This window comes from Heteronotia binoei, chromosome 1, assembly GCF_032191835.1.
Source record: "Heteronotia binoei isolate CCM8104 ecotype False Entrance Well chromosome 1, APGP_CSIRO_Hbin_v1, whole genome shotgun sequence".
In the NCBI taxonomy this organism is placed as follows: Eukaryota; Metazoa; Chordata; class Lepidosauria; order Squamata; family Gekkonidae; genus Heteronotia; species Heteronotia binoei.
Window position 1 is genome coordinate 72,699,735 of NC_083223.1, and position 27,104 is coordinate 72,726,838.

The 27,104-nt window shown below is 38.6% G+C and overlaps 1 protein-coding gene across 33 annotated transcripts in view; it reads left to right on the plus strand.

The window, feature by feature from the left end:
• Positions 1-27,104, plus strand: part of RIMS1 (regulating synaptic membrane exocytosis 1) — a 479,645-nt gene that overhangs the window by 362,358 nt on the left and 90,183 nt on the right. For 17 of the 33 annotated variants that reach the window (XM_060235680.1, XM_060235727.1, XM_060235759.1 and 14 more), the window contains one exon: positions 2,516-2,628. The exons of 1 other annotated variant lie outside the window; for it this stretch is intronic. In XM_060235680.1, coding sequence (XP_060091663.1) covers positions 2,516-2,628 — 113 coding nt within the window. Of the gene's footprint in view, positions 1-699; positions 868-2,515; positions 2,629-7,914; positions 7,945-16,850; positions 16,990-27,104 lie in introns of those variants that run through there. 15 more of the 33 variants (XM_060235941.1, XM_060235653.1, XM_060235663.1 and 12 more) reach the window with 3 other exon arrangements.

Consider the following 27,104-nt stretch of genomic DNA (forward strand, 5'->3'; position numbering starts at 1 on the left):
GGAATCCTCCTCCTCTACTGAGTTTTCACCTCACCATTCTTTCCCCCCTCACAATGTGCCTACAAAGAGACAGGAGATGTGACACCTATGTTCACTAGCAGAACTTGGCAGCACTTCCAAAAGGCAGCCAAAAATTCAGCTCTGTATGGGCTCACAATCCCAGCAGATAAGCCCCATGACCCACCATAGGGTTTTAAGACCTCTGAAATAAAGGCCCAGGAGAAATTATCTTGAAATAATAAAGGAAGTCTACATCCTAAAACTATGTTGCAGCAAAACAGTTTTCAGTGTTTTGCAAAAGTATGTCTTTTGCTACTGAACACAGACTGGAGGGGCCCCCTCCCTTCTGATCAACTACCTTAACAATATGTGCAAAAAACTGAGATGTGCAAAAGATGTAAAACATATTTTAACTGTAAGGAAATCTGTACTTGGCGACTTTCAGTTCTGTCTTGTCATTTTATTAACTTTGTAAATATAAGGATATTTCTATATAGTCTGTGATGAACCTTCTGTTAGATCATTTACTAATTGGATCATGAAGATAGTATTGCTATATATAAAATTATTATTTTTGGATACAGTTATATAGATCAAAGGCAATGGTGTGTGTCTGAGAGTATATATGTGTGGGCAAAGAGTTTTTATACAGTTAATGACTGAACCAATTTTTTTTTGTTTTTGACCCTAATATTTTAGGGTTCTACTGTCAAGTGTTTCTAGAAGGGGACTCAATGATCAGCCAATCATTAGGGGAAAACATCACACTCGCTCAAGGTCGAGTGAGCATTCTAGTATCAGACCATTATGTTCTGTTCATCACCTAGTTCCTGGAGGGTCGGCGCCACCTTCTCCACTTCTGACAAGGTTGCTATCAAGTGTACAGCACAACATTTCATTTTCTTCCTTCCAGATGTTAATGTGGTGGTGTACTTTCCAGAGTACATGTAGTACATTAATTCATTCTGACACTCCAGTACAATCTGTTTTTTTCCCCATAAAACCTACACTTCTCTCATATCCTCTATTACCACTATCCAGATTGTTAAAATCATACAAAGGAACATATCACAGTAGTAAAAATCTGCCCATGTTTTGTCTTCCCATTGTTTTGTTGTGTTTATGCATTCATATTAAAGCTTTCAGAATATTTCATTTTAAAAATATGTGCTCTATGCAGCACAAACGTTTGCTTATATAACAAAGGGTGTGTTCTCACATCATGCATTTTCTTCACACTAAACACAGGAACGTAAATCCTTTAAAAATTCTGGATTTCTTATTGTGTGAATCTCATATAAAGGAAGCTCAATGAATGTACAGTATGACAAAGTTAGAGTCCAATAAGACCAACAAAATTTTATTTAGGATGTTAGCTTTTGTGTGCATACACACTTTCCCCACTGGTGCCTTACAAGAAGCAAGTGGTAGTAAAAATACACCCTGCTTCTGTGAGTGTTTCTAGTGCACATCTATCAGGACATGTCAAATGCAACCTGTTATTCTTAACAGCACTGAGAAGAACAAGATCTACTTAATTCCCCATTTCCATTATGTCAAAATAAAACCTAAAAGGAGAGTAAGTGATATGCACAGAGAAGAAAGACTATCATAGAATCCTGTTAACAGGGATTTCACTGCTAGTGATGTGTGAACATGCCCTAACTCTACACTTAGAAGTCACTGTTTCTTTTATAATAATAGCTCTCCTTTGTTTTCTCTAGTTCTATAAAATTGTTATACATGGGTGCTAATATGAAAATGTATGTCAGCCTCCCACTGAAAGACTTTAAACTCTGTTTCTAGGACTTCATAAATACTGCCAGAGAGAACCCATGTACACCTGTAGTCTTGGGTGTTCAGTTTACTTCTGAAATGCATTAAGCAAAACAGGGCTTTTTTTGAGCAGGAACGCACAGGAACACAGTTCTGGCTGGCTTGACATCAGGGGTGTGGCCTAATATGCAAATTAGCTCCTGCTGGGCTTTTTCTACAAAAAAGCCCTGTGTGAAACAATGGTTGTTAGGAGGTGTGGCCTAATATGCAAATGAGTTCCTGCTTCTCCTATTAAAAAAGCCTTGAAGCAAAAGCATTAACACCAGTATTATGTGTGTGTATATTTGGCCTTTTTAGTATTATTTGATTGTTTCAAATCACTGTTAATTATAGTTTTTGGTAAGTCAGAGGTATTCAAGGAAAAAGAATTATTCCAAATTTAGACTGGTGTTAATTATTCCACTTACTACTGATCTGTGATTAATTGAGTGGCTTTTTTCTCCAGCCTAGTGGCCTATCGAAAGAAACCACTCAAAAATGACTTCTGAGTTGTACTTGCTTGAAACATGCCAAAATTAAGACCTCCTGAATGGACCAGGTATTAAAAGTGTATGACCATATAAACAAAGCAAGACGCTTCCTGTTTCTTTTAATGTATGTTTTAATCAAAACATTTCACACTGGTGCTTAGATCAGATGTCTATGACATTATTATATTTAATCTTAATTCTGCCTGCAGAATGCATCAACCAGGAAGTACCATGCAGTCCTCTTCAGCAGACACACCCTTCAGTAGTCGTAGGGGGAGGCAGCTTCCACAAGTTCCTGTCAGGAGTGGCAGTACAGAGCAAGGTATCAAATCACAATTTTATAGTTCAAAATCTTGGGTTTGTTTTTCTTCCTTTTCTTCCTCTCCCAAAAAGGTTTAACAGACTGTTCAGTGCTCTCTCAGTTTCTACTGACAAAGCAACCTGGTTATATAGAAGTGGATTAAAAACTATAGCAGTGTGCACTTGATTACTGTATAGTTTTTATTATCATTATTTCACATTTTTGGCAATGTATGCACTTTAAACATGGATGTGATATTTTCTTATGATCACATTTATTTGGGATTCCATTAAAAGGGCAGTTTACACATGTTTCTGCAACTCCATTTTGCTTATTCACACTCCATTTAATTCTGTTGTGTAAGCTGGAAATAACTAATTGTAACGTTCTGATAGAAGTGTGAACAGTGCTAATCATATCCCTTTCTGAGCATGTCAAAGGTCAAGTGCAAAATGGGTTGGGAGTAGAGGAAAATAATGTGCTAAAAAGTGGAAGATAATCAATTATAAATCTGAACAATGCATAAGCAGGACTTCTCAGAGAAAACATGAGACAGGCAATGGGGCAATTGGTACATTATCAAACAATATTAATATCCTTATCTTTTCATTGTATTTACAACAGCTAAACTACTGGATTGTTGGGGGTGTGTGTAATATTATTTACCTATTTATCCAAAGTCCATCAAATCCACAAGTATCTAGGTTCATTTAAAAATTCGTCACTACCTTTTAAAATTGTTCATATTTTAATTGTATGGCATAATTCAGAATTGAAAAACAAAATGCTGTATATTCATCTCAAAATTAATGTTTACTTGTTGAAATACTCATTTACATGTTGAAATGCTCATTCTTTGCCAATATGTACATATCATAGATTGGAGTTTTGTGACTGATTGTATTGACTGGATGCATGAATTCAAAGCAGATCAGTCACCAGGGTGTTACTGACTATATTGAAATATGGTTTCCCCTTCATATGTTTATTTTCAGCTGGATATTTTCAACTTGGTGTATATTATTTTGATATACTCTGTATTTGCGCTTTGTTTATATTACCAAAAGTTAAAAGTCTCATTAATTTAATAAATTTTTGCAGATTAAATCAACTTGTTTCCCCAGAATGCCAATAATGTGCAGGCTGAGCACTAAAAATAGGTACTTTTCTGTGGATTCTTATACAGTTTCTTTGGTAACCTAGAAAGAAAAATATGGATTTTTTCATAGCCATAGTCTTTTGTAGTATTTCTTACATCTGGTAAAATATTTCTATAATAATATTTCAATTCAAATTATGCTAACAAAATTTTGTAAACTGTGAGGCAAGAAATTAGATTGGTTGTAGTTATGTAGGAGCACAAACAAGAAATATATAAAGCAATGAAAATGTTCTTACAACTATAGATATTAAATACACTTAAATTCATTTTGGTACAAATTTTGTGTAGAATCTATGTGAAAGTTTCTTAATTGCTTTCTTTAAGTACTTATCTTCTTTTGGTGAAATTATGTTCCATTTCCTCTTGGGCTATCTTTACAACTGGTTGTAATTGAGGTTAGGTTCATATAGCCATCTTGTCCATGTCCTAGTTGTTCTGTACATCCACTTGGTAAACATACTGAAATAGTCATTTGTTAAACTATGGAAGTATTGCTGTTGTAGTCATTATACTGAATAGCTGAACATAGTTTTAATATGCATGGCCAAATTTGTTCTCAGTTGTCCTTAACAATCCAACACTATTCTAATACGAATATAGATATGGTAGCTATTAAATTGTCCTGTGTGGTAGATGTGACCTGATAAGCAATTATAAGATTTTTTCACAGATGTGCCTTGGGGTTTCCATTTACCAAAGTATTTCCATTAATCTCAATGGAACTGTACAAAATTGCTCAGATAGTTAATTTTTGTTCAGGCATGGAATAGTTGAAAGTGAAGTTCAAGGTGAAAAGTCATCAAATATTTGACCAACTTCACCATATTGAATATAGGCCTGTGCTATCAACAAAAACAAAATAAAAAACTATGGTATGATTTTAGTTTAAGGGCTAATTCACACTGAAGTCAGTGGGAGGGTTTTACTGAATGTATTGGACCTTAACTTCAAAACTACTTCCATTCCTGATATGCTGTGGTTCATTCAGATATATATCTAATCTATAGGTGATGGTGAAACAAAATGTCAAACTTCTTTTGTTACAATGGTTACAATTGTGGCTGTTTTTATTATTTACCATCCATTGCTTAGATACACAACAAAGAATATTATCATTTATATAACTGAAAATGAATTTTGTGAAATACATTGCTTTTATTGCATAAAGCTCAATGAATTGATTCTATTATACAGAAGTGTCTGAATTGTAATTTTTTTTGTCCTGTGCAGATTAATACAAAAATAGTTCATAATGTTTGTTGCAAGTTAGAGACAAAACTTACTACTATAAGTTAGGAAAATTAATATTAGTAAAAATAAAATATTCATTTTAAAAAGTAGAAGGTGAACAGTAAATTAGCATAGAGTATAAAGAAGAATTGAACAGATTCAAGGACCAAACAGGAATAGCAAACTTAGTTTACATGATTACAATTTGTTTGGGTTTAATACCGGGGGGGGGGGGGCATAGTGAAGGAATAAATGTGTCAAAAATGGAGATTTATGTGCAGATATATCCTTAACTATGGTATGGTGAGAGTAATTAACTGAGCCCCTGCCATTATGCTCCATCTGTCTCCTCTCAAACATGGAGGTGATCTTTCAACATCATCTTTTAAGAGGGACAGTTGGCTGTGTAGAGTTATCTTCCCTGTCCCCAGAGAAATACATTTCGATCTACCATTCCAAATTACATTACATTCTATTATTCATTATGTTGCATTACAATCTTCTATTCTTATCTATTATTCCAAATAAGAAATAAATCAAAATAAAGAGGACATATGGGCTTTTAGGGGAGTTGGTGAGAATACAAATGTAAGGGCTAAATTAGGTTACCATATGTAGTGAGATTGCGCTGACTGTTATAACTAAGGAAGAGGGGTGGTGATAGTGAGATAATTAACATATGAGGATTGTTCACCTGGTAGAAGATGTGTGTTGCACCAGTTCAAGTCTCTTTTGCAAGGAGAATGATTCTTGCATTGGAAGAAAGTGAAAAAGACATGCTGGATGCACCATTTTGGGTTTAAGTACTACTAATTTCAGTAGTATTAGTTAATGTTTGAATTTTAAACTAATGATTTATGGGGGGCGGGACTTATTGCTGTCCTTCCAAACTCCCAGTTCCCGCTGTAATTATAATATAGGTTCAAATATGTTTTTATAGCTATATTTATAAACCTCATCTTTTGTACAGTTTAGGGCCCTTATACTGGCATATAGTTTGGAATAGTACTTCTTAAAAACCCAGGTAAAACTGATTGATGAAAGCAATGCAAATAAAAGTAATATTGAGAACATGACTATGTTTTCTTTTGGGGAATATAATAAATCTTTTGTTGAAGGCATGTGGCCAGCCAATGAAGAATGCTTGAACTAGCATTATATTTGTTTGAGGATGTGGCGGCTTCCTATGTAGTTGCCTAGTTCGATTTATGAAAAATTTCTTTGCATAAATCGAACAATATGATATTTAGACTACCCCTGAGAGAATGAACAATTTAACTCTGAATTTTATTCTTTATTGCATTTGGATAGATGCATTATTTCTTCTGCTGTACCTTTTACTTGAATAAGCAGTAAATGAAACATAAATGCTTGAGAGTCTATAAGAGTCTTACATTGCAATGTGTTGTGCACCTTGGAACTAAATTTTTTTCTTGTTAACTATGCATGGAGAGCAAACCCTGAGTTTCTTTAAAATTTTAAACCAGTGAGTGGCTATGTTGATGGTAACGTATGATGTACAATGTTTCTGTTTTCCTTCGGTGTTCCATTCTTTGACAAAAGAAAGGACTTAACCTACTAAACTATCTAAGCTCAGCGCAAAGAAGTCTCATGTATATTAATGGAGGGTACCCACAATAAGTACTTGATCGATTTTTCCCCACAAACATCGTGATCTTATGCATCACATGAACTGAAACATTGCTATGGAAAATAGTAACTGAACTTGTAGAGATGTTAATATAGCAGTCCTAAGCTGTTGAACACATATATACTTGAAAAGCAGTTGAACCTTGGAGCCTGTTTCAGTTTCTGGAAAATGAGGTATGCAGTATTTGATTCTGCAGTTTTGAATCTGCAGTTTTTGACACTGGATTATGAATGATTTAAACAGAGTACTCTACAGTTTTGGACAAAGCAACTACATGCATTGTAATGGATTCTTCCATGTTTACATAATGTTTTTATTTTAAATGCCTCTTGAAATCTTTTCTTTAATATTTTCTTTAAAACTATGTGAGTTTTTGTTAGGCAGTGCTATATAAGAGACATCTGGATAAAGCAAAAACAGTATATTTTAAGAAGTGGCTGTGGCTTTTCAAAAGAAAAGAAGGTATTTAGTAAGATTATTTTTTATAAAGCTACATATTTTAATTCCCATTTGCTGGGGGAAAGCCGTTATCAAAATTAAATTAAAATGATTAGTGTGGATTCTGTAGTGTCCTCATATGACACGGTCTTAATATACACATACATACTTCACCCTTTTTGAATATGACTCTGTGCTTACATGAGTTTGGTTTATTGATATAAGGCTGAACTGGGAAGCGCTTTCTGGTATGGTGGCATATGTTAAAATACTAGTATAATTAAGGTCAATAAAAAGTGCTAATTTGAAATGAGTAAAAAAGATGCTTCAATATACATATTAAGTTTCTAGGACTCTTTATTTTCATTTTATAGTGAAATTGTTAAATGATGACAGATGAGATGGAAACAATGGATGAGTGAACATTTTCACACATCAATAACCCCTTTCATTTTAATGGAACTGCTTGCTTTCTTAACTACTACTCATGGCAATTAGGGACAAAGCTTTAGAATGACCTTCTTTTTTCATTTTCAACATTAAACTCTGTAGAAATTTCAGCTACAATCCAACATGGAGTTAAGTGCACTAAAAACCATTGGTTTCAGTGGTGTTGAATGCCCTTAAATGTTTATTGGATTGTGATATCAGATTTTATAGTTTCTCATGGTTTTGTCATCCAAGTTTCCCCACATTGATTTATGCATGCTGTGACAGAGCCTATAGTGTTTGTCATTCTCATGTATAACACCTTTTTTTGTCTAACTTTAAATTTGCTGATATCTTTCTTTTGTTCCCATCATTCCGTGCATTTTATTCATTGAAGAACAAGAGAATTATAGCACATCATCGAAAGGTAAATATTCATGTCAATTTTACTAACACTCGTCATGTTATTTTTACCTTTATTCTGCACTAATTTCATGTCAATCCATTTGGTTACATTCAGTCAAGAATGTAAGTCCATAAAAAAGGTTATTTCTCAAGTACCTAAACATCACTCTGTGTATCTTTTGTTAGAAAACTAATTTTGATATAAAATTGGTTAATAAAATATTAACCTCAGATTAGTTACATGCTTGTTTGTCATCTGTTTATATATCCTGCAGTAGTATAATCTTTCAGATCATGAGAATATGCCAGTTAGGGTACATACATAACAATCCAGGTTAAATGCATAAAAATAGGGTTCTTATCTTCGTAGATCATCTAAAAATGCCCTAAAGCATAGGACTCAACTTTGAATACTATCTTAAAATTCTGAAATTCACTATCCGTGTATTAAAAAGTGACAGAGAATAACAGGTATGCTCGCAGTGATAGAGATGAGTAAAACCAAACTAGCTGGATTTGGGATGGGCATTTTTTGAGAATTCTCAGAAAAATCTCTGACTTTGTCCAAGAATTCTTCAAAGTGCATGATTAGCCTTCAAAGGGAACTTCCACAATCACCAGGATTCTGTTTTGTCTCTCAAACTTGCCAAATTAGCAGCAGGGGAAGAGGAGGGAAAGAAAAGAAAATAGCAACCCACCATACAATCTGAAAACATAGTCACACCTTTCCAAGTCCATTGAAATAAATGGGCTTCCAAGTCCATTGAAATGAATGGGCTTACAATTGTAAGTTTGCTTAGGGTTACACCACAAGATACATGGCTAAGGTTCTTCCTAAATTTTCAGTTCTCTGAGTTGGAGGTTACTAAACATGTTCAGACCCTTCCTGATATGATGGAGCTCTGGGAAGTGGGATTGCTGGATGCCCACTGGGGGTGGGAGAACCCCTGCTTTTGTGAGGTGCTTCTGCATCGCTGGCCAGCTAGCCAGCAGGGGGAAATCCCACCCTCAGCTGGTCCCAAAAGCAACATGATGATATCACTCAGAAGTGATGTCATCATACTGCTGACATCACACAGCAACACTCTAATTTGGGGCAAAACTCTATGGTAAAATCAGCTAGAGTTTTGCCCCAAAAAACTAATAATGTGAAAATATCACTTCTGGGTGCATACATGGCAGAAGTTTCTGGAGAGGACCAAGAATCCTGCCCACTGGCGACCCTACTGGAAAGTATAGTTTAGGTCAAAAAGAATAAAAAAGTTTATACTTTCTACAATGCACAAACAGCAAAGAAGAAACAATGCAGAGTATGTCATTGGATAAGTAGTAAGAACGTAGGAAATATGGAAAGGATAGAAATTATCAGATAAGAGGGGTGGTACCAGATTATTACAAATCACAGGAAAATGGGGTGGGAGGTATTAAGCTTAGTTTGGAATGATTTGGGGAAGTTTGTTTCCAAAATCTCCGGTTCTGACATTCTTCTATGCTTAGTCATTGACTATAAAAGTGAAAGATAGAATTCTGGTGCAGTCTGCCTTCTGTTATGCCTACCATTTTCACTCACTGTATGTTGGATTGCTCCACATATAGAATGACATGTAGAAAAAGTCCATATGACCTCTTTTTTTGTATGAGTGAAAATATCACCTAAGTAGGTGATTATTTGACTGTTTTCTCTTAGAGAAGAGAAAAAGAGAAATACTGAAATAGGTCTTCCAAAGGAAGAGTGCTTCCAAAATTCTCATTCCTTGATTTTACAGGGAGGTGTGTTATTAGACTTTTTAAAAGCCTCAATGAAACTTTTCAAAAGCAAAGAAAAAGAATATTATTGGGTCTTATGATAGGTCACACAGTACCACCCTTCAGTGGTGCACCCAGTCCAGTGCCTCAACTATAGTGAATGAACCACTGAGCACCATAATTAAATATGCAATTATGGGGGAAATCTCCATTGAGGGGAACTGTACAGCCTTCTCGGGTAACATTTCAAAATGGCTGGTTGTTTTTGTGATTATGAAAAACAACCAACCAAGTTAATTCAGGGCAAATATCATTCACTTGTACTGACTGGATTTGTTTAAGAGCTTTGTAGGTATGAAGAAAGATAAAAGTTAAGGCAAAGCATCCTTCCATAGTCCATAAAAAGACTTGCGAAAGTACCCACACCAACAATGCAATGTTATGCAGAGTGACTCCAGTCCAGGGGTGGAATTCTAGCAGGAGGTGCTTTGCATATTAGGCCACACACCCCTTATATAGCCAATCCTCAAAAGCCTTGTAAGCTCTTGGAGGATTGGCTACATCTGGGGTGTGTGGCCTAATATGGAAATGAGCTGCTGCTAGAATTCCACCCCTGCTCCAGTCTAAGCCCATTGATTTAAATTGGCCTAAACTACATTGATGTTGCATAGGGTTGTAAGGTAAGGATGACAATGGCTCTGTTTTTGGCTTCAGTTTGTTGGCATGAATATGTATGAGTGAATAAATCTGCAGATAATTATAGAATAGGAACAATTTCACAGAAATAGGTTTAGATTATACTAGCTATCAAACAAGTGTGTAGAACTTAACAAGGATTTGATGTTAGGCTACCTTCTTCAAATCCTCTCCCAAATATTCTACACATTTTTTTTTGCAGCTAGTATTACCTATTTCTTTGCAATTTCCCTTAATCTATAATTTTCTGTACTAGGAATGATAAGTTGTTGTCAATTCTCTCTTCTGACAAAAACTTTTAAAGAAAAATTGTAATTGTAGAAAGAACATAACTAACTTTTTATCATATGACTTTGGTCTAAATGTTTTCTCATTTTCACTGCTTTTTTTAAAAAAACCTGCTGCTTATTTACATCTGCATCTTCATTTCAAATACTTCATAGTGTTTTGGCAAATAAAGCCTCAGTGCTTATATGAGCTAAAACACTAACCTGGCATTTCAAATTAATTTCATTTGGTCATAAGACAAATCTTTTGTCTTCTTGTGAGAAGAATCATAAGATTTGGTCTTGATAAAGCCCCAAAGCAACAGTTTTTCCAGCATTACAGCTTTTCCTGTGTTACAAACTACAGGTGAGAAGAGTAAGGAGACAGCAGTTTTTAGTACTTCCTCTTGTGGGAAAAATCTCCACTGCACATGAAGAAGCAGCATGTTGAGAAAAGTCTGGGCCACTGCCATCTTCTTAGCATGCTTGGTCTATGGAAACAGAGATACTCTCATACCTATCAAAAGGGAGAAGAATTCAACCAAAAATACAGGGCGTTTGCACCATTGAATCATAGTTTTTAACCACATCTGCAGGAGGAATCCTAATTTGTGTATGTGTATTTATATGAGAAATGGAGTCACATCAATTTGAACCACTTTTAGTGCTTTTTGTTTGTTCATTGAGTTCATAGGCTTTTTTTTTTACCAAGATGGTTACCAAAACGGTCAATAGTATGTTAAAAATTATTGTTGAAGTTAGGGATACAGCTTGGAAAAATACCTTTAAAATGTATGTTAAAAAGGTAAAGGTAGCCCCTGTGCAAGCACCAGTCATTTTTTACTCTGGGGTGATGTCGCATCACAATGTTTTCATGGCAGACTTTTTATGGGATGGTTTGCCATTTGGCACTTAATTAGATGTTAGCACATATTAGCTGAAGGGATTGTGCCTAAAGGTGACTTTTGTGAGCTCAGATAACCCACTGAAACAGCTTTCCTTGCCCAGAGGATATGTTTATATTGCACCAGTATCCTCCCCCCCCCCAATATTCCTGTATTACAAGCTAAAGGTGAGAAAAGTCAGGGTATTACAAGCTACAGGTGAGGGAAGGATGGAAATCACTGAAATGGCATGAAGAGAAATGGTTAACACCACCCCTTTCCCACCACCATGATTACAATCATTCATTCTTGCTGTTAGACCAGTGGTTTATAAATTCTGGTTCTATAATGTACATAATGATTACTGGTAGTGTTATTGAAAAGAATATAGAGATGTGAGTCAAAGTGCTAGGTTGTCACTACTTTCTAATGTATTCCTGAAAGATTTGGATGAAGTAATGATTTTACAAGATCACACAACTTATCACATACACCCCAGCTGAATGGAGCCTCACTAGTTTTGGAGACTCACAGTACTTTAATGTTTTCTTCCTTTTACTTCCTAGAAAATGTGATTGTCGGAAACCTGAAAGGCCACAATACACAGTGAACTCTGCATAACTTTATAAGTGAGTGGTGCAAGTTGTACAAGCTTGCCTGGTGAACAACAGAATGAGTATTAGTTTTCTCCCAGTCATAAAAAGAGCTGATACATGTGTCCCATTATAAGACACTCACTATACAAGAGAAATAAATCAAATGCTGATACTTCTTTTCCATAGTGAAGTAAAAGAATCTCAAATGCTTCCCATAGCTTTTCTTCTCAGGTTACTCTAAGTTAGAAGCTGTATTGAGAAGGAAAATACTAAGAGGTGAACTGAATTGTGCCCACCCCAAGTTTAATACAGGACCTTTTAAACAAAACTAGGATATAATATATAAGTGCAAGAACCTTTCTAGTTACCTCAGGATCTATGCTGAGGGTGTGATGGGTACTGGAAATCAGTTGGGAACTGATTTCCAGAAACATAGTTGGGAACAAATAGGTAGGACTGAGGATGAACCAACAAGGAGGTTTTCAGTGGCATCTAAGATTGTATGTGTGTGGTTCCTTTGTATATGTCGTGACAAGAGACTGAAAGTAGAGATCGTAGCAGTGGGCTGGTGACTAGACTATAGCAAGCAGTATGAGGCTGTGTGTTCTACTGACGTTAAGGATAATAAACAAATAGGGATAATAAACACAAAATGCTCCAGGATTTGGTTGTAAATGTGTACAATATTTTTTCTTCAAGATTTGCTACCATATTATCTTGGGGGTTCTGGGAGACCTTTACACTCTTTAGGGCATGTTTGGTCCTCACTCTAAACTTTGGAATTCAAGTGGACCATGAATTCATTTATTTTAAATTGTCATTACATTAAAACTTAAGAGAATTTCTATACTGTGCATCCAGTCTACAAAACTAAAAGACACCCTTCTACTGGCATCTAAATTTTACTTGCATATAAGGTGTTTAGGATTGCTGTCTAGTTTTGTTCTTGTTAATGCTATAGAGGGTTAATTCTTGAAGTCCTCATTGTTCATAACATAAAATTCAACAAGCTGTCTTGGCACATCATACCATTGCAAGACACTGAACCACTGTTATTTTTTTTCACAGATTCAATGTCTTCTGTAGCATCCCTTCCAATTTTGTTAATATAATGTTATCCCTAGGTTTGCAGTGCCTAAAATTGAACTGCTTTTGCTTCCCTTCTAGATTACTGGAGAAGATTTGGAAGGTGGTATTATTAGGGTTGCCATTGGAAAACTGGGGAAGTGGGGACATGGGTGCATTCATCACTGATAGCATGACATTGCTTCTGTGAAAACCCAAAAGTGACATTGTGACTCTGTAGGAATAAATGGATTCCTAGAAAGGACTGATGTCACTTATGGTTTCCCCCATGTCACTGACCATGGGGCTTTGGGGGGGTTTTGTTTTTGTTTTTTTTTTAATTCTTTCTTTCACCTGCTGGCTGCTGGAGTGCCACCAGGCAAGGTCTACTGAGGTAGATCTCCCACCTCCAGCAGGCACATGGCAACCCTACCTAGGATGCAGGCACTGAAATTACTTTTTAGGTTTGTTTATTGTACTAATTTGTTCAATTAATTCAGGTTTTAATCTGTGCTTCTATCTAGATCAAGGCAAATTAAAGTTCTCTAAATTATCTCCTGTGTTGCTCCAGAATATATGGATTTTGCTCCAATATCAGTGCTTTACCACTACTTTTTTCTCCCAGTCATGTTTAGTATAATATCTCATTTTGTTTGTATAACTTATATTGTGAGAAATATTACAGGAGCTATATATAGTGTCCAGAAATTTAGAATTCCAGTGTTTAATTAAGAGAATCTAGCTGTTTACAATATCTTTTATTTGTTTTCTAACTTTATTTTGTGGAAAACTGACTAGGATCTCCTTTGGGATGCTAGTGTGCGCTTCCAGAGACAGGCTATAAGATGGGCAGTTACTCGCCTTGGCCTGGATAGCCCAGGCAAGCCTCGTCAGACCTCGGAAGCTAAACAGGGTCAGCTCTGAGAAGTACTTGAATGGGAGATCTCCTTGGAATACCAGCAGTTGGGAGCTGGGGACAGGCTTTATTCAACCACCTTTATGAATATCTTCCAGGCCCCTAGTAGGAGTCAGTCATCAGAGTTCACCATGAATTCCAGGTGCACACAGACTCACACACATCTTTTATATACAATTTCCCTTTTGCGGTGGCAAATTCCAGCTCCCTCATTGGTTGGATGTGAGGTATCAAGTATTGGCTAATGAAGCACCTGTCACTATCTCTGACCTCCCATTGGCTGACTCCCCTGCCCCCATCTACTGCAGGCCCAGGAATGTTGAACAAACTGCCAAAACAGTCTTACTTCAGAGACAGACACATCTCCAATGCTTCTCTCTGTCTTCTCTGTCAACCAGCCTCAGAAAAGCCTGCAGCTCTACTGTGAGGGCAAAAGGCATCACAGCCACCACCGGTAATAGACCTCTGCCCCTCTATCAGCAGCCCACACAGCATCCCAGCACACACAGCCTCTGTAGATCACTGAAATAGCCAGGGAGCCTGGCACTGCTGGCAGCGTTTACTCAGAGGGAATGGCTGTCTCACCTTTACTGTCTTTCCTGCCTCTCTCCTGTCACTCCCTCCTCCCGTCAGCCTCACCCAAGGATGGTTGGCTAAGAAGGAGATAGGGTTTCCAACTCCAGGTTTTGGAAAATTCCTGGAGGTGTGAAACCTGGTGAGGGTGCGGTTTGAGAAGGGATGAGACCTCAGACAGGTACAATGCCAAACCAACAATTTCCTCCTGGGAAACTATTGTTGCCAATCTCCAGGTGAGGGCTGGAGATCACTCAGAATTACAACTAGTCTCCAGATGGCAGAGATCACTTGCCCTGGAGAAAATGGCTGCTTTGCAGGGTGGAGAGATAAACAGTGTGCTTAAGATCAACAATGTTATCAGAGACAGACTATTGGTCTAAAGGACCTATAAAGGCCTCTAAGGCAGAACTCACTGGGGCCAGTCTTGACTGGTGGGAAATTCTTGTGATTTTGTGTTGGAGTTTGAGAAGGACATATGAGTTAGGACCCCAGAGTGGAGTCTGCCAGACACAGGTTCTTGATGTGGAAGCTGACTGGGTGATTTCGGACCAGTCACAGACTTCCAGCCTAACTTGCCTCACAGGGTTGTTGTTCAGATCAAAGGGGCAGAGAAGAATGATGTAAGCTGCTTTGGTCCCACACATACACACTGCGGAGAAAGACTGTCCTTTTCTCATGTAGACGCTGCAGGGAGAGAAAGGGTGATGGAAAGCTGCAGTCAGAGGGGCAGTTAAACGGAAGGCGATAGGGTTGCCAATTCCAGGTTAGGAAATTGCTGGATATTTAAGGGGTGTGACCTGGAGATGGTGGGGTTTGAAGAGGGATAGGACCTCAGACAGGTACAATGCCATTTCCTCCTGGGGAACCACTGTTGCTAATTTCCAGGTGAGGGCTGGAGATCACTCAGAATTACAACTGCTCTCCGGATGGCAGCGATCAGCTCTCTTTGAGGTGTGTGTGGGGGGAATTGATGCCTTCACTTGGTGGGTGTCAAGACAGCAAGGGTGGGGGATGCTTGCCCAGAGCCTCTTTCTAGAGCCCGTTGTGTTTTTTCTCCACAGTGGGCCTTATTCCTAGTGCACCTACAAAATACAGACAAAAAATCAAGATAAGCATTTACTCCTCCAACAGGCTTTTTTGTAGATTAGTGATAAGTCTCTCAGGAGCCACCATTGTTATATAGTCATTGACCTGCTGCCTTCCACCATTGCACTAGTGGTTTAGTCTGGGGAAAATAGGGAGAGGGAGGCTCCAGCACAGAAAACCATAAATCTTATACTTGCTGTTTTCTGTTGTCTTTACGCTATTGTCCTCAATAGATCATAGCACAGAAGCAGAAAAGGGACTTTGATGGAAGCTGTTCAGGAAATCTTTTTTAAAAGTTGCCCTATTCCTAAGCAGAAAAGGAATATCTCTCGCTCTTTCACACACACACACACACACACACACACACACACACCATTAGGGTTGTCAGTCTCCAGGTCAGGCCAGGAGATCTCCAGCTGGCAGAGATCAACTCTCCTTGAGAAAATGGCTGCTTTGAAAGGTGGACTCTATGGCATTGCACCATGCTGAGGCCAAACCCAACCCTCTCCTGTATCCACCCCCAAAGTCTCTAGGTATTTTCCAACACAGACTTGGCAACCCTACATACCAGCCACCAACCCCTTTGTAGCTCTAGCTACCAGTACCACAACAAACGCCAATGCCACCCTAAATGGGGCAGTGACCAGAAGTAGAATTCATCTACAGTCACTACAAGCTACTGTGTGTATAGAAGGGTGAGTTGCAACAGTTCTTCAGAGACAGAAAGGTTCTAGATACCATCTTTACAAGCTCTGTTATCAGAGCGGCATCTAGACAGTGTTTCATGGTCTCTGACCATTTATCAGGATGTGATTGTAGAAAATTATGACTGGAAAGTATCTCAGGTAACAAAGATCATTGATTTGGTGAGAACATAATCCATGCCAGCGGCAAGAATAGGCAGATGTCACTCATTTACTGGTGCTGGTATGAATGGGCTGGATACCACTCAGGAATCCTCTATAGGCCAGATGGTTCCTTCCTGTCCAGTATCTTCATAGCAGTGGCCTTCAAACAATATAACTGGTTGTCTAATCGTTTACTCGCCTCCTCCAGGGAGAATGTTCTGCTTCAGGCAGACAACATGAGCGCAGGCCTATGAATTAGCCTACAATTCACCTGCACAGATCTATGTCTAACTACAATCAAGACCACTCACATCAGAAGCGTATTCTCAGCTCTCAGGAGAACTGGAAAAACCATCAGGATCTGGAGCCAAACAAATAATCCCTTAAGGTATAAACCTTCAAAGACACAGTTCAGAGTCTTTGAAATTTACAAGTGGATCTCTTTGCATCTGGAGAGATCTGTTTTTCAGCACTCTCTCTGCATTCCCATCTGTAATGATCTTGTCTTGTTTTGACTGGAGTTGAGCAGGTCACCACCTCAAGGCTGTGATTGGAAATGAATATCTTGCAAAAAGGCCCAGTTGTCAATCCAAATCTGTAAATTTGGAGGCTACTTGACAGCTAAGGAAGAACTGTACTAGGTCCCAGAGATCTCAGATAAGATAGCATTCTCTCTTTGTCAGAACATTGACAGTCAACCAATAAAATTTATGGGTCTACTTTAGGGTTGCCAAGTCCAATTCAAGAAATATCTGGGGACTTTGGGGGTGGAGCCAGGTGACATTGGGGTGGAGCCAGGAGCAAGATTGTGACAAGCACAATTGAACTCCAGAGGGAGTTCTGTCCATTACATTTAAAGGGATTGCATGCCTTTTAAATGCTTCTGTCCATTGGAAATAATGAAGGATAGGGGTACCTTCTTTTGGGGCTCATAGAATTGGACCCCCTGGTGCAATCTTTTTGAAACTTGGGAGGTCTCTTGGGGAGAGACACATGCTATACAGAAAATTTGGTGCCTCTACCTCAAAAACAGCCCCCCTCAGATACCTGCGGATTGATTTTCCATGATTTCCTATAGAAATAAGCCTCCATAGGGAATAATGGAGTGCCCAGCAGACATTTCCCTCCCCTCTCCCTGCTTTCTAATGATCCTGAAGCGGGGGGAGGGCCTCCAAACCGGGGAATCCCCTGCCCCCACCTGGGGATTGGCAACCCTAGTCTATTTAGAGGACCTTTGTGTCTTAAGATCAACTCTGTCAAAGTCAATTTCTGCCATATATTTGTGCAAGATACAGTAGATAAGGCACTGAACCCAAATACTCTGAAGAACAGGTGGTCGCCTGGCAAGTATCATCTCCTGTGATTAACCACATAAGACCTCCATTCATCTTTTTATCCCATAATGTTTTATAGGACCTCCATTCATTTTAATATACAATGAGTTTCAAGGGTAGACACTCTTGTTTTTCCCCAGTTGTGCATGGATTTCCTTCCCCAAACCTGAATTTGGTCATGAAGACTTTGTCCAGTTCTCCATTTGATGTATGCAGTGCTGTTCTATTGACTTTATGAAAATGATTATTGTGGCCAGGAACTTTCCGAAGTTGTTCATTCCGCCCCCCCCCCCCCAAAAAAAATATAGGCCAATTTGTGTATGTTTCATAGAAGTAGTGTGGTTCTGACCTGCTTTCTAAGCTAAAGGAACCACCATCCCCCCCCCCCCCTCCAAGCTCAAGAATTAGTGCTGCCATCTTTCAGTCTTAATCTTGCCCATATTTGGCTTGGGTTCTCTGAATGTATGGAAGGCTCTTGTTTATTTATAAGACTGGTCATTCCAGAAGTAATTTTTCTTTAGTTGTCATTTGTGGTGTCAGAATTATCAAGGACAAAAAAGCCTTTGTTTCAAAGCAGTTTGGGTTTTTTTCTTTATTTATAACAGGGGTGGGAAACCTTTTTTCTGCCAAGGGCCATTTGAATACTTATAACGTCATTCACGGGCCATACAAAATTATCAATTTAAAAAACAGTGCTTCGCCAAGGGAGAACAATTCAGGCTGGCAAAATTAATGCAAATAATTGTTTTTCTATTTGAAGTCATGTGGGGCGAGTCTAATTTGGCACGCACCTCCTGGCTTGCCTAGATTCAAGGCTTTTTTTGTAGAAAAAGCCCAGCAGAAACTCATTAGCATATTAGACCACATCCCCTAATATTAGTATATTATGCCGGGCCACACCATCTGGGATAATCAAGTGCAAATTGAACTGTTGGCTGGTAGCTGGCTCCCACCCCCCACCCCTGTCACCCCTCTCTCCCTCCTTTCATGTGGAAACTGCAGCTGCTCCCAGCAGAACTTTAAAGGCACCCACATACCCCAGCAGCAGTCCTTCACAATGCTCACCACTCAGGTTCCCTGAGGACCAGACCAAGTGCTCTTGAGGGCCACAAACAGCCCTCGGGCCTGACATTCCCCACCCGTGATTTATAACCTAGCTTTCTCACTGAGACTCAAGGAAGATGACACAATACAAAACAATATACTCAAATACCATAAGACATTCAATAAACAATGCAGTAGGACTAGGATTACAAAAAGTAGAAAACAGTGTTAAAATATGATATATCTTAAACAATCCAGAAAATTAAATTAGAAGATTAGCAGTAAGAGCAAGATAATACAGTAAACTGTGAAAGAGACTACAGTCCTCTTCCATTCATAGGAATGTCCTCCTGAACAACTCTATTTTATACAATCTGTAGAATGATAGCAATATGGGATCCTTCCTGACCTCTGTAGGATGAAGAAGAATGCACACATACAAACAGCTATCAATCCAGTTCCTATGATGGATGTTGGCGAGATCCTGAGACTGGTGGAGGCCACTATTTGTACTCTGGATCCTTTTCCATCCTAGTTGCTAAAATCATGAAAAGATCTCATCAGTATGCCCTTAGTATCTATTATAAATCAGTCACTAACTCAGGACAACTTCCCTTAGCCATTCAAAGAGGTGGTTATCCATAGCGGAGTGTTGAACTCATTTGTTATGAGGGCCGGATCTGACATAAATGGGACTTTGTGGAGCTGGGTCATGAATGTCATAAAATGTAATACCAGGATGCAGAGATATAAACTTTATAAAAGATACAAACACAATTAAAGATATTTTTTCTTAAAATACAAACATGCTTAAAACTCTTGAGATATTTTGTTTAAAATTGGTGGGGGGTAGTAGGATTTGGCTATGCAATTTTTTTTAAAAAGCATCAAGAAAAACCGCAAGGGTCACAGCAGAAACTAAAAAATGCCATGCTTATTTGTTATTATTATCTGCAGCCTTTGAAACAATAGATCATGCCATCTTGTTGAGGCACTTGGAGGCAGAAGTACATATAAGGGACGCACATTGAACTGGTTCAAATCACTCTTCATGAATCAGACTCACAGGGTTGCTGTTGGAGAAGAGTTGCATCAGTGTGGAACCTACCCTGTGGAGTTCCACAGGGCACAGTTGTATACCACAAGCTTTTCAATCTCTATCTCTAAGCCCTTAGGACAAATTATTCATAGCTTTGCAGCTGGATAATACCCAGTTCTACATATCCTTATCCAAATCCCCTGGTGATGTGGTAGTGATTGGTTGGGAAGGGGGAGACTTTGAATGAAATTGTGCTTCCCGCTTTTGATGGAGTTCAGTTGACCCTTGCTGACCTGATGGAGTTCAGTTGACCCTTACAAGCCCTGTGGTTATACAGGACCCAATGCTATTACTTGAAAAGCAAGTTGCAAAAAAGGCTTTCTTGTAACTCAGCCTAGCCTGAAAGATGGCCCTTTACCTTGATATTGGTGATCTGGCCACCTTGATCCATATTACAGCAACACTGAGACTAAAATACTGTAATGTACTGTACATTGATCTCTCAAAATCGATTTGGAAACTCCCATTGCTGCAGAATGCCCTGGATTGGCTATTATTGGGAGCTAGATAAAGCACACATATTACTCTGATCCCTCAGACATGTATAGCTGCCCATCAGTTACCAGGATCAATGTAAGATATTTGCTATCACATACAAAGCCCTTCAAATTTTTAAAGAACATAATAAATAATTTATATTATTTTTTAACAATGTCTATGATGTCTTTAGAGAGCCCTGTGACACAGAGTGGTAAAGCTGCGTACTGCAGTCCTAAGCTCTGCTCACGACCTGAGTTTAATCCCCGCGGAAGCTGGGTTCAGGCTCGAGGCTGACTCAGCCTTCCATGCTTCCGAGGTCGGTAAAATGAGTACCCAGGTTGCTGCGGGCAAAGTGTAAATGACTGGGGAAGGCAATGGCAAACCACCCTGTAAAAAGTCTGCCATGAAAACATTGTGAAAGCAACGTCACCCCAGAGTCAGAAACGACTGGTGCTTGCACAGGGGACTACTTTTACCTTTATGATGTCTTTTATCCTACTGTTGTTTATCACCCAGTGCTCTTTGAACTCAGGGACTGGCAATCCATAAATTTAAATTATAAATATCTATGTGACCACCTCTCCCCTACACTCTGTCATGACAGCTTCACTCATTAGAGCAGGGTTTCCTGCAGGTGCCAAACTGCAAATGGGCAAAATCAACAACTGCCATATGTCATGTTAACACTTATGCTTTGCTTCAGTTTGGTTTTTAGACTTCTGGTTTGTTCTGCAACCCTAATTCCTATTGCATTGTTAATTTAATACATGATTTTGTTAATTGTATTGACTAACTCTTTGTAATCTGCTTGAGTCCAAGTGAGAATGACAGACTATAAATAAAGTAAATAAATAAATAACTTTTACCCTTTTGCAGGGTGATACTTTTTAGAAGGCTTTGCTTAGACAAGGGAAGTAGTCTCAGCATAGCAAAGCAGATGAGGTAGTCCTGCAGATATGTGGGTGCAGGGCAATGAAGGCCTTTTTAGGTGATAACTAGGATCTTGATTTGAACCCAGTAACTGATAGGTTATCAATGGAGTGGCTGAAGAATGGGTACAATATGCATAGTCCACCTAGCTCCCAATAGTAAATTCTGTACCAGCTTCAAGGTATAGAGTTCATTACTATAGTCAGCCCTTGTGGTCACCACAGCAAAATAGACCAATCTCTGTGTTTTGGAAGTTTAAAAAACTTTGTAGCTCCTCTTCTGCTCTATAATGATACATTCTACAAAAGATATTACATTTTTCGGAAGCTGTTAATCTAGAACATTTTGGAAGGAGACATTTTGGCTTCAGGGAGCTCTACAGTACAAAATTACCATGCTCTCATTTGTAGAAGCAATGGTTAGTTGTAGGGTACCCAAACTGCTTCTAGTTAGTTTTTTAAAAAGATATAATATTCCCATATTGGAAAAGCCACTCCTTGTACTGTTTTCATATATGTCCCATTTGTCAGGAGTGTCACTGGATGTAACTTAAGAATGTAGCCAACTCAGTATTTCTCTGTGAGTTGCACTCTGTCAGTAATACCCAATAACTCTTTCATCTTTCAAGAATGAAGAATGGGTTTTTTAAAAAAGCAAAGGAGAGACAGAAATCGTAGCATTTTTCTGTAGTTTTGAAAGCTCTATTATTTAGAAATTGGGACACTGGAGGTAAATGCAAGTTTCTTTGTGTTTTATGGTTCTTTACTAATGTGGCTTTGTTAACTTTTATATTTTTAGGGTTTCTGAACTTATTTCTTTAAATGGATTTTGTTGCTCTGCTTTGAAAGTTGTCAACTGAATAACTACAAGAAGGAGCAGAATTCCCTTCTAGAATTTATCTTTGTTTTCTATATATCTGCCTCCTCATCTGGGCTAAGGATCATAACTGCATAACTAGAGTATCATTGTTGATAACTAAAATAAAACAGGAGTCCAGTGACATCTTAAGGCTTAACAATGTCAGTCGGTTCAAGTATACCTGTGTAACGTCTTACTAAATCTGTTTATCTTGCACTACGGTTTTTGTAAATCCTGTTTTGTCATTCTGACAACCATCGATAATTGTCCTTGCCCATTCCAACCGAACTGAGCATTCTTTCAACCTTTCTGGAATTATAGATACAGTAAGTACAACTCACAGAGAAATTAAGTGCCCAGTCTCTAAATTATCACTAAATTGACTATTCCAGTCAAACATAACAGTGCACAGATATATAGTTAACTGGTAGTCATACCATAATCAAGGTATGAATTTCCATTGGTCTGTTTAACTTGCAGGAGAATTCTGTGTATATTACTAAAAAAAATCCTCTGAGACCAACCGGTCACTGAGGAAGACTACACTTTAAGAACATAAATGTTGGATCAGGCCAGTGGCCTATCCAATCCAACACTCTGTGTCACACATTGGCCAAAAAAACCAGGTGCCATCAGGAGGTCCATTAGCAGGGACAGGACACTAGAAGCCCTCCCACTATGCCCCCCCAAGCACCAAGAATACAGAGCATCACTGCCCCAGACAGAAAGTTCCAACAATGCACTGTGACTAATAGCCACTGATGGACCTCTGCTCCATATCTTTATCCAATACCATCTTGAAGCTGTATATGCTGGCAACTGCCACCACCTCTTGTGGCAGTGAATTTAATGTGTTAATCCCCCTTTGGGTGAAGAAGTACTTCCTTTTTTCAGTTGTAACCAGTTGTTATTTTGGTATCTGACTGTGTGATTTCGGGTTCACTGACATGAAGAGGGCAGGTGAAAAGGGAAGAAGAGACACTCTCTGGCATGCAAGTTTTCCTGTCTTCTATCCCTTGACTGCTACTCATGTGAAGACAGGTCATGGGCTGCTGCTGCATGTCTAGGCCAGAATCTCCAAGTGTTCTCATATTGTGAAAAAGGAAGAAAAGTACTTCTTTCTCTACCTTCTCTATCCCATGCACAATCTTGTAAACCTCTATCATGTCACCCCTCAGTTGACATTTCTCCAAGCTAAAGAGCCCCAAACGTTTTAACCTTTCTTCATAGGGAAAGTGTTCCAACACTTTAATCATTCTATTGGCCCTTTCAGCACTTTTTCCAGTGCTGAAATATCTTTTTGGAGGTGTGGTGACCAGAATTATACACAGTATTCCAAATTAATACTTCACAGTCTAGCTATACTTCCTGAGAATTTTGAAAGTTCCAGAGAAAGGTGGACAGTACTACATTCATATATGTAGGGGAAGAAGGAGCCACAGGTTTACTTTCGTTAGTTATCTTTGCCAATAATGGTTAATTTTCTTTAATTGTTTGGAGGGGAAGAAATGAGGGAAAGTAGCTGTTGAGGAGAAGATACTCAGAGATAAATAACAGAATGAGAAAGTCAGGCAGGGACATCTACTTTTCTCCATATTTGATTGTGATCCTTAGCAGTTTTCTCTGCCTGTTTCTGAGGGAGCTTTCTGAACAAGCACTAGTGTATAACCTGGCTCTTATTTCTATGGCAAACTTACAAGCTGACAAACTGACAAGCTGACAAACTGACAAACTTACAAGCTATGCACAGTGGTATCCAAGCAAGATCACACTCAACATCCCTGTCCAATGTAAAGGACTTATGGTTCCGGCTTTATTCATGGGAATCTAGTTTACATCAGGTCTGCAAAAGAAACATTTATCAAATATAGCACCAATCACAACTGACCTCCCAATTCATAACTAAAGAGGTTGGAGTATTTTGCAACTAGTTGCCATGCAAGCAGGAGTCCCATATATGGACATCTGGAGAGCCTGAAGGCTGAGTGTATGATCAGTGAGACCACATGTGTAAATCAACATGCATAATGAAGCATGCATAAATGGCACGGTCATCAGAACCAACTCTTATTGAGTTTGGGTTACAGGCTGTGTTGTTCAGGTAATATATGGACTAATAAATAGCACCATCTGGATGAAAATCACAATGTTTTCTGATAGCACAGCCTTTGTAAAAGTGAAAGGAATATTTTATTATTATTTTAAGAACTGTGGTCTAAAGGTCATAATCCTTACCTACTTGCTCTGGATGTTATTTACATATATGTTTATAAATCCTCATGAAAAAAAATTAAGTTGAAGGGAAGTATTCTGAAAGTGTACCCTTATTTAGTTTGTGGCATTTTATAAGACAAATGTTTCAAATAGGCATTCATAGTTCTCTGTATAGAAGATGTACAATTTAGAATAGGTGTCTTAAAAATAATTTGAAAGGCAGTTACAGTTTAGATATATACTTTCCATTATTTAACCAAACAAAATAAAGTCATTTTTGGTAACTCATAATAACAAAAATGATTAAAAATATGACATGCATTAATATTCAGATTTGTTTTTTTTGGTATCTGGCTGTGTGATTTCGGGTTCACTGACATGAAGAGGGCAGGTGAAAAGGGAAGAAGAGACACTCTCTGGCATGCAAGTTTTCCTGTCTTCTATCCATTGACTGCTACTCATGTGAAGACTGGGTCATGGGCTGCTGCTGCATGTCTAGGCCAGAAAGAGAGTGGATGTGAGTTCCCCATCACTCTTCTCTCTGCACCTCTCCCTACCCTTTTAAAACTCTTTCCACTGGGAGCAGCATTGGGGTGGGGTGGGGTCAGGGTGGGCCAGTGGATTGCATTGGAAAGGAGGAAGGAAAGAGCCAATCTTCAGAGTTTTGCTTGTCTTTCTTTAGATATGTCCCAAGCATGATATATCCCATTCAGGGATACACCTGCCCTGTTTCTGAGGAAAGGCTTACAAATATCTTCATTTCAGGTTTTTATGGTAATCATAGCATTCACAGAAAAAAACTGTTCAGCAAAGACTCCATGTGAACAGTTCAGCTGCTCTACATGTACTCCTATGTTTTGAAGCAACAATGTTTTAGTCTGCGAACCTATTGGGAGTAGGTCTCAATCAGTAGCTGTGACTTGATGGCACTTTCCAGTTTCACCACCACCACAACCCTGGCACCACCACCACAACCCTGGTATCATCCATAAACTTTGAAGCCATCCACTCAGACATCTTCTTTGACTTCACAGTCCTATAGTTCACAATCACATTTCCCTTGATTTTAATACTTTTCATTTCTCTGGAATGTGCTGCATACCATAGCACAAAAAACATATGGCAAATGTATTGTTTTGATATTTATTTTTCTCTATTTTTAACTAGAATATAAAATATGTATATGAATTATGACCTTTAAAAAAGAAAGAGCAACACAAGTAATAAAGATTCTACTCCCCAACTACTAGGTTCTAAATCTATTTTCTGCATTTGCTAAGATCAGGTCTAGTCTTGAAAACTTTCATTCAAAACTAAAGACATAGTAAAAGGTAAAGGTAATCCCCTGTGCTAGCACCAGTCGTTTCTGACTCTGGTGAGGTTGCTTTCACAACATTTTCATAGCAGACATTTTACGGGGTGGTTTGCCATTGCCTTCCCCAGTCATTTACACTTTACCCCCAGCAAGACATAGTATAAATACCTTAACCTCAGCTGCTTGAAAGTCCCTTACTATTTCTTACAGTTGTGCCCATTCTCCCTTGGTGATGCTTATGTATGGGATTTATTTATTTATTATTAAATTAAATTTCTAGACTACCCTTCCCTGTAACCAGGGTTCAGGGCATCAAGACAAGGAAAGGAAAGGTCCCCTGTGCAAGCACCAGTCATTTCCGACTCTGGGGTGACGTTGCTTTTACAATGTTTTCAAGGCAGACTTTTTACGAGGTGGTTTGCCATTGCCTTCCTCAGTCATTTACACTTTACGCCCAGCAAGACGTAGTATAAATACCTTAATCTCAGCTGCTTGAAAGTCCCTTACTATTTCTTACAGTTGTGCCCATTGTCCCTTGGTGATGCTTATGTATGGGATTTATTTATTTATTATTAAATTAAATTTCTAGACTACCCTTCCCTGTAACCAGGGTTCAGGGCATCAAGACAAGGAAAGGAAAGGTTGCCTGTGCAAGCACCAGTCGTTTCCGACTCTGGGGTGACGTTGCTTTTACAACGTTTTCATGGCAGACTTTTTACAAGGTGTTTTGCCATTGCCTTCCCCAGTCTTTACACTTCCCCCCCCCCCCCGCAAGCTGAGTACTCACTTACTTACAAGACACGATCATAAATCAAATACACAATTAAAAGCAGTAAAATAACAAATACAAGTAGCCTAATTAGACAGCGTTAGGAAACTTCAAATTGTGCCAGAACCGATGTGCCAGACCAGATGGGAGCTATCACTGTTCTCAACAAAAGCATGGCAGAACATTTCTGCCTTAAAGTTCCTGTGGAATTGCATTAAGTCCTCCAGGGCATGACAATTGTTTGGCAGAGAGTTCCATCAGGTTGGAGCCAGGGCCAGTACCACATACAGAACATGTGTGTGGTATTATGTCTTTCTCCTAGTCCAGGGGTGGGGAACCTTTTTTTCTACCAAGGGCCATATGGATATTTATTCATTCGCAGGCCATAAAAAAATATTGACTTAAAAAACAGTGCTCCGCTGAGGGAGAAAGATTCAGTTCAGCAACATTAATGCAAATA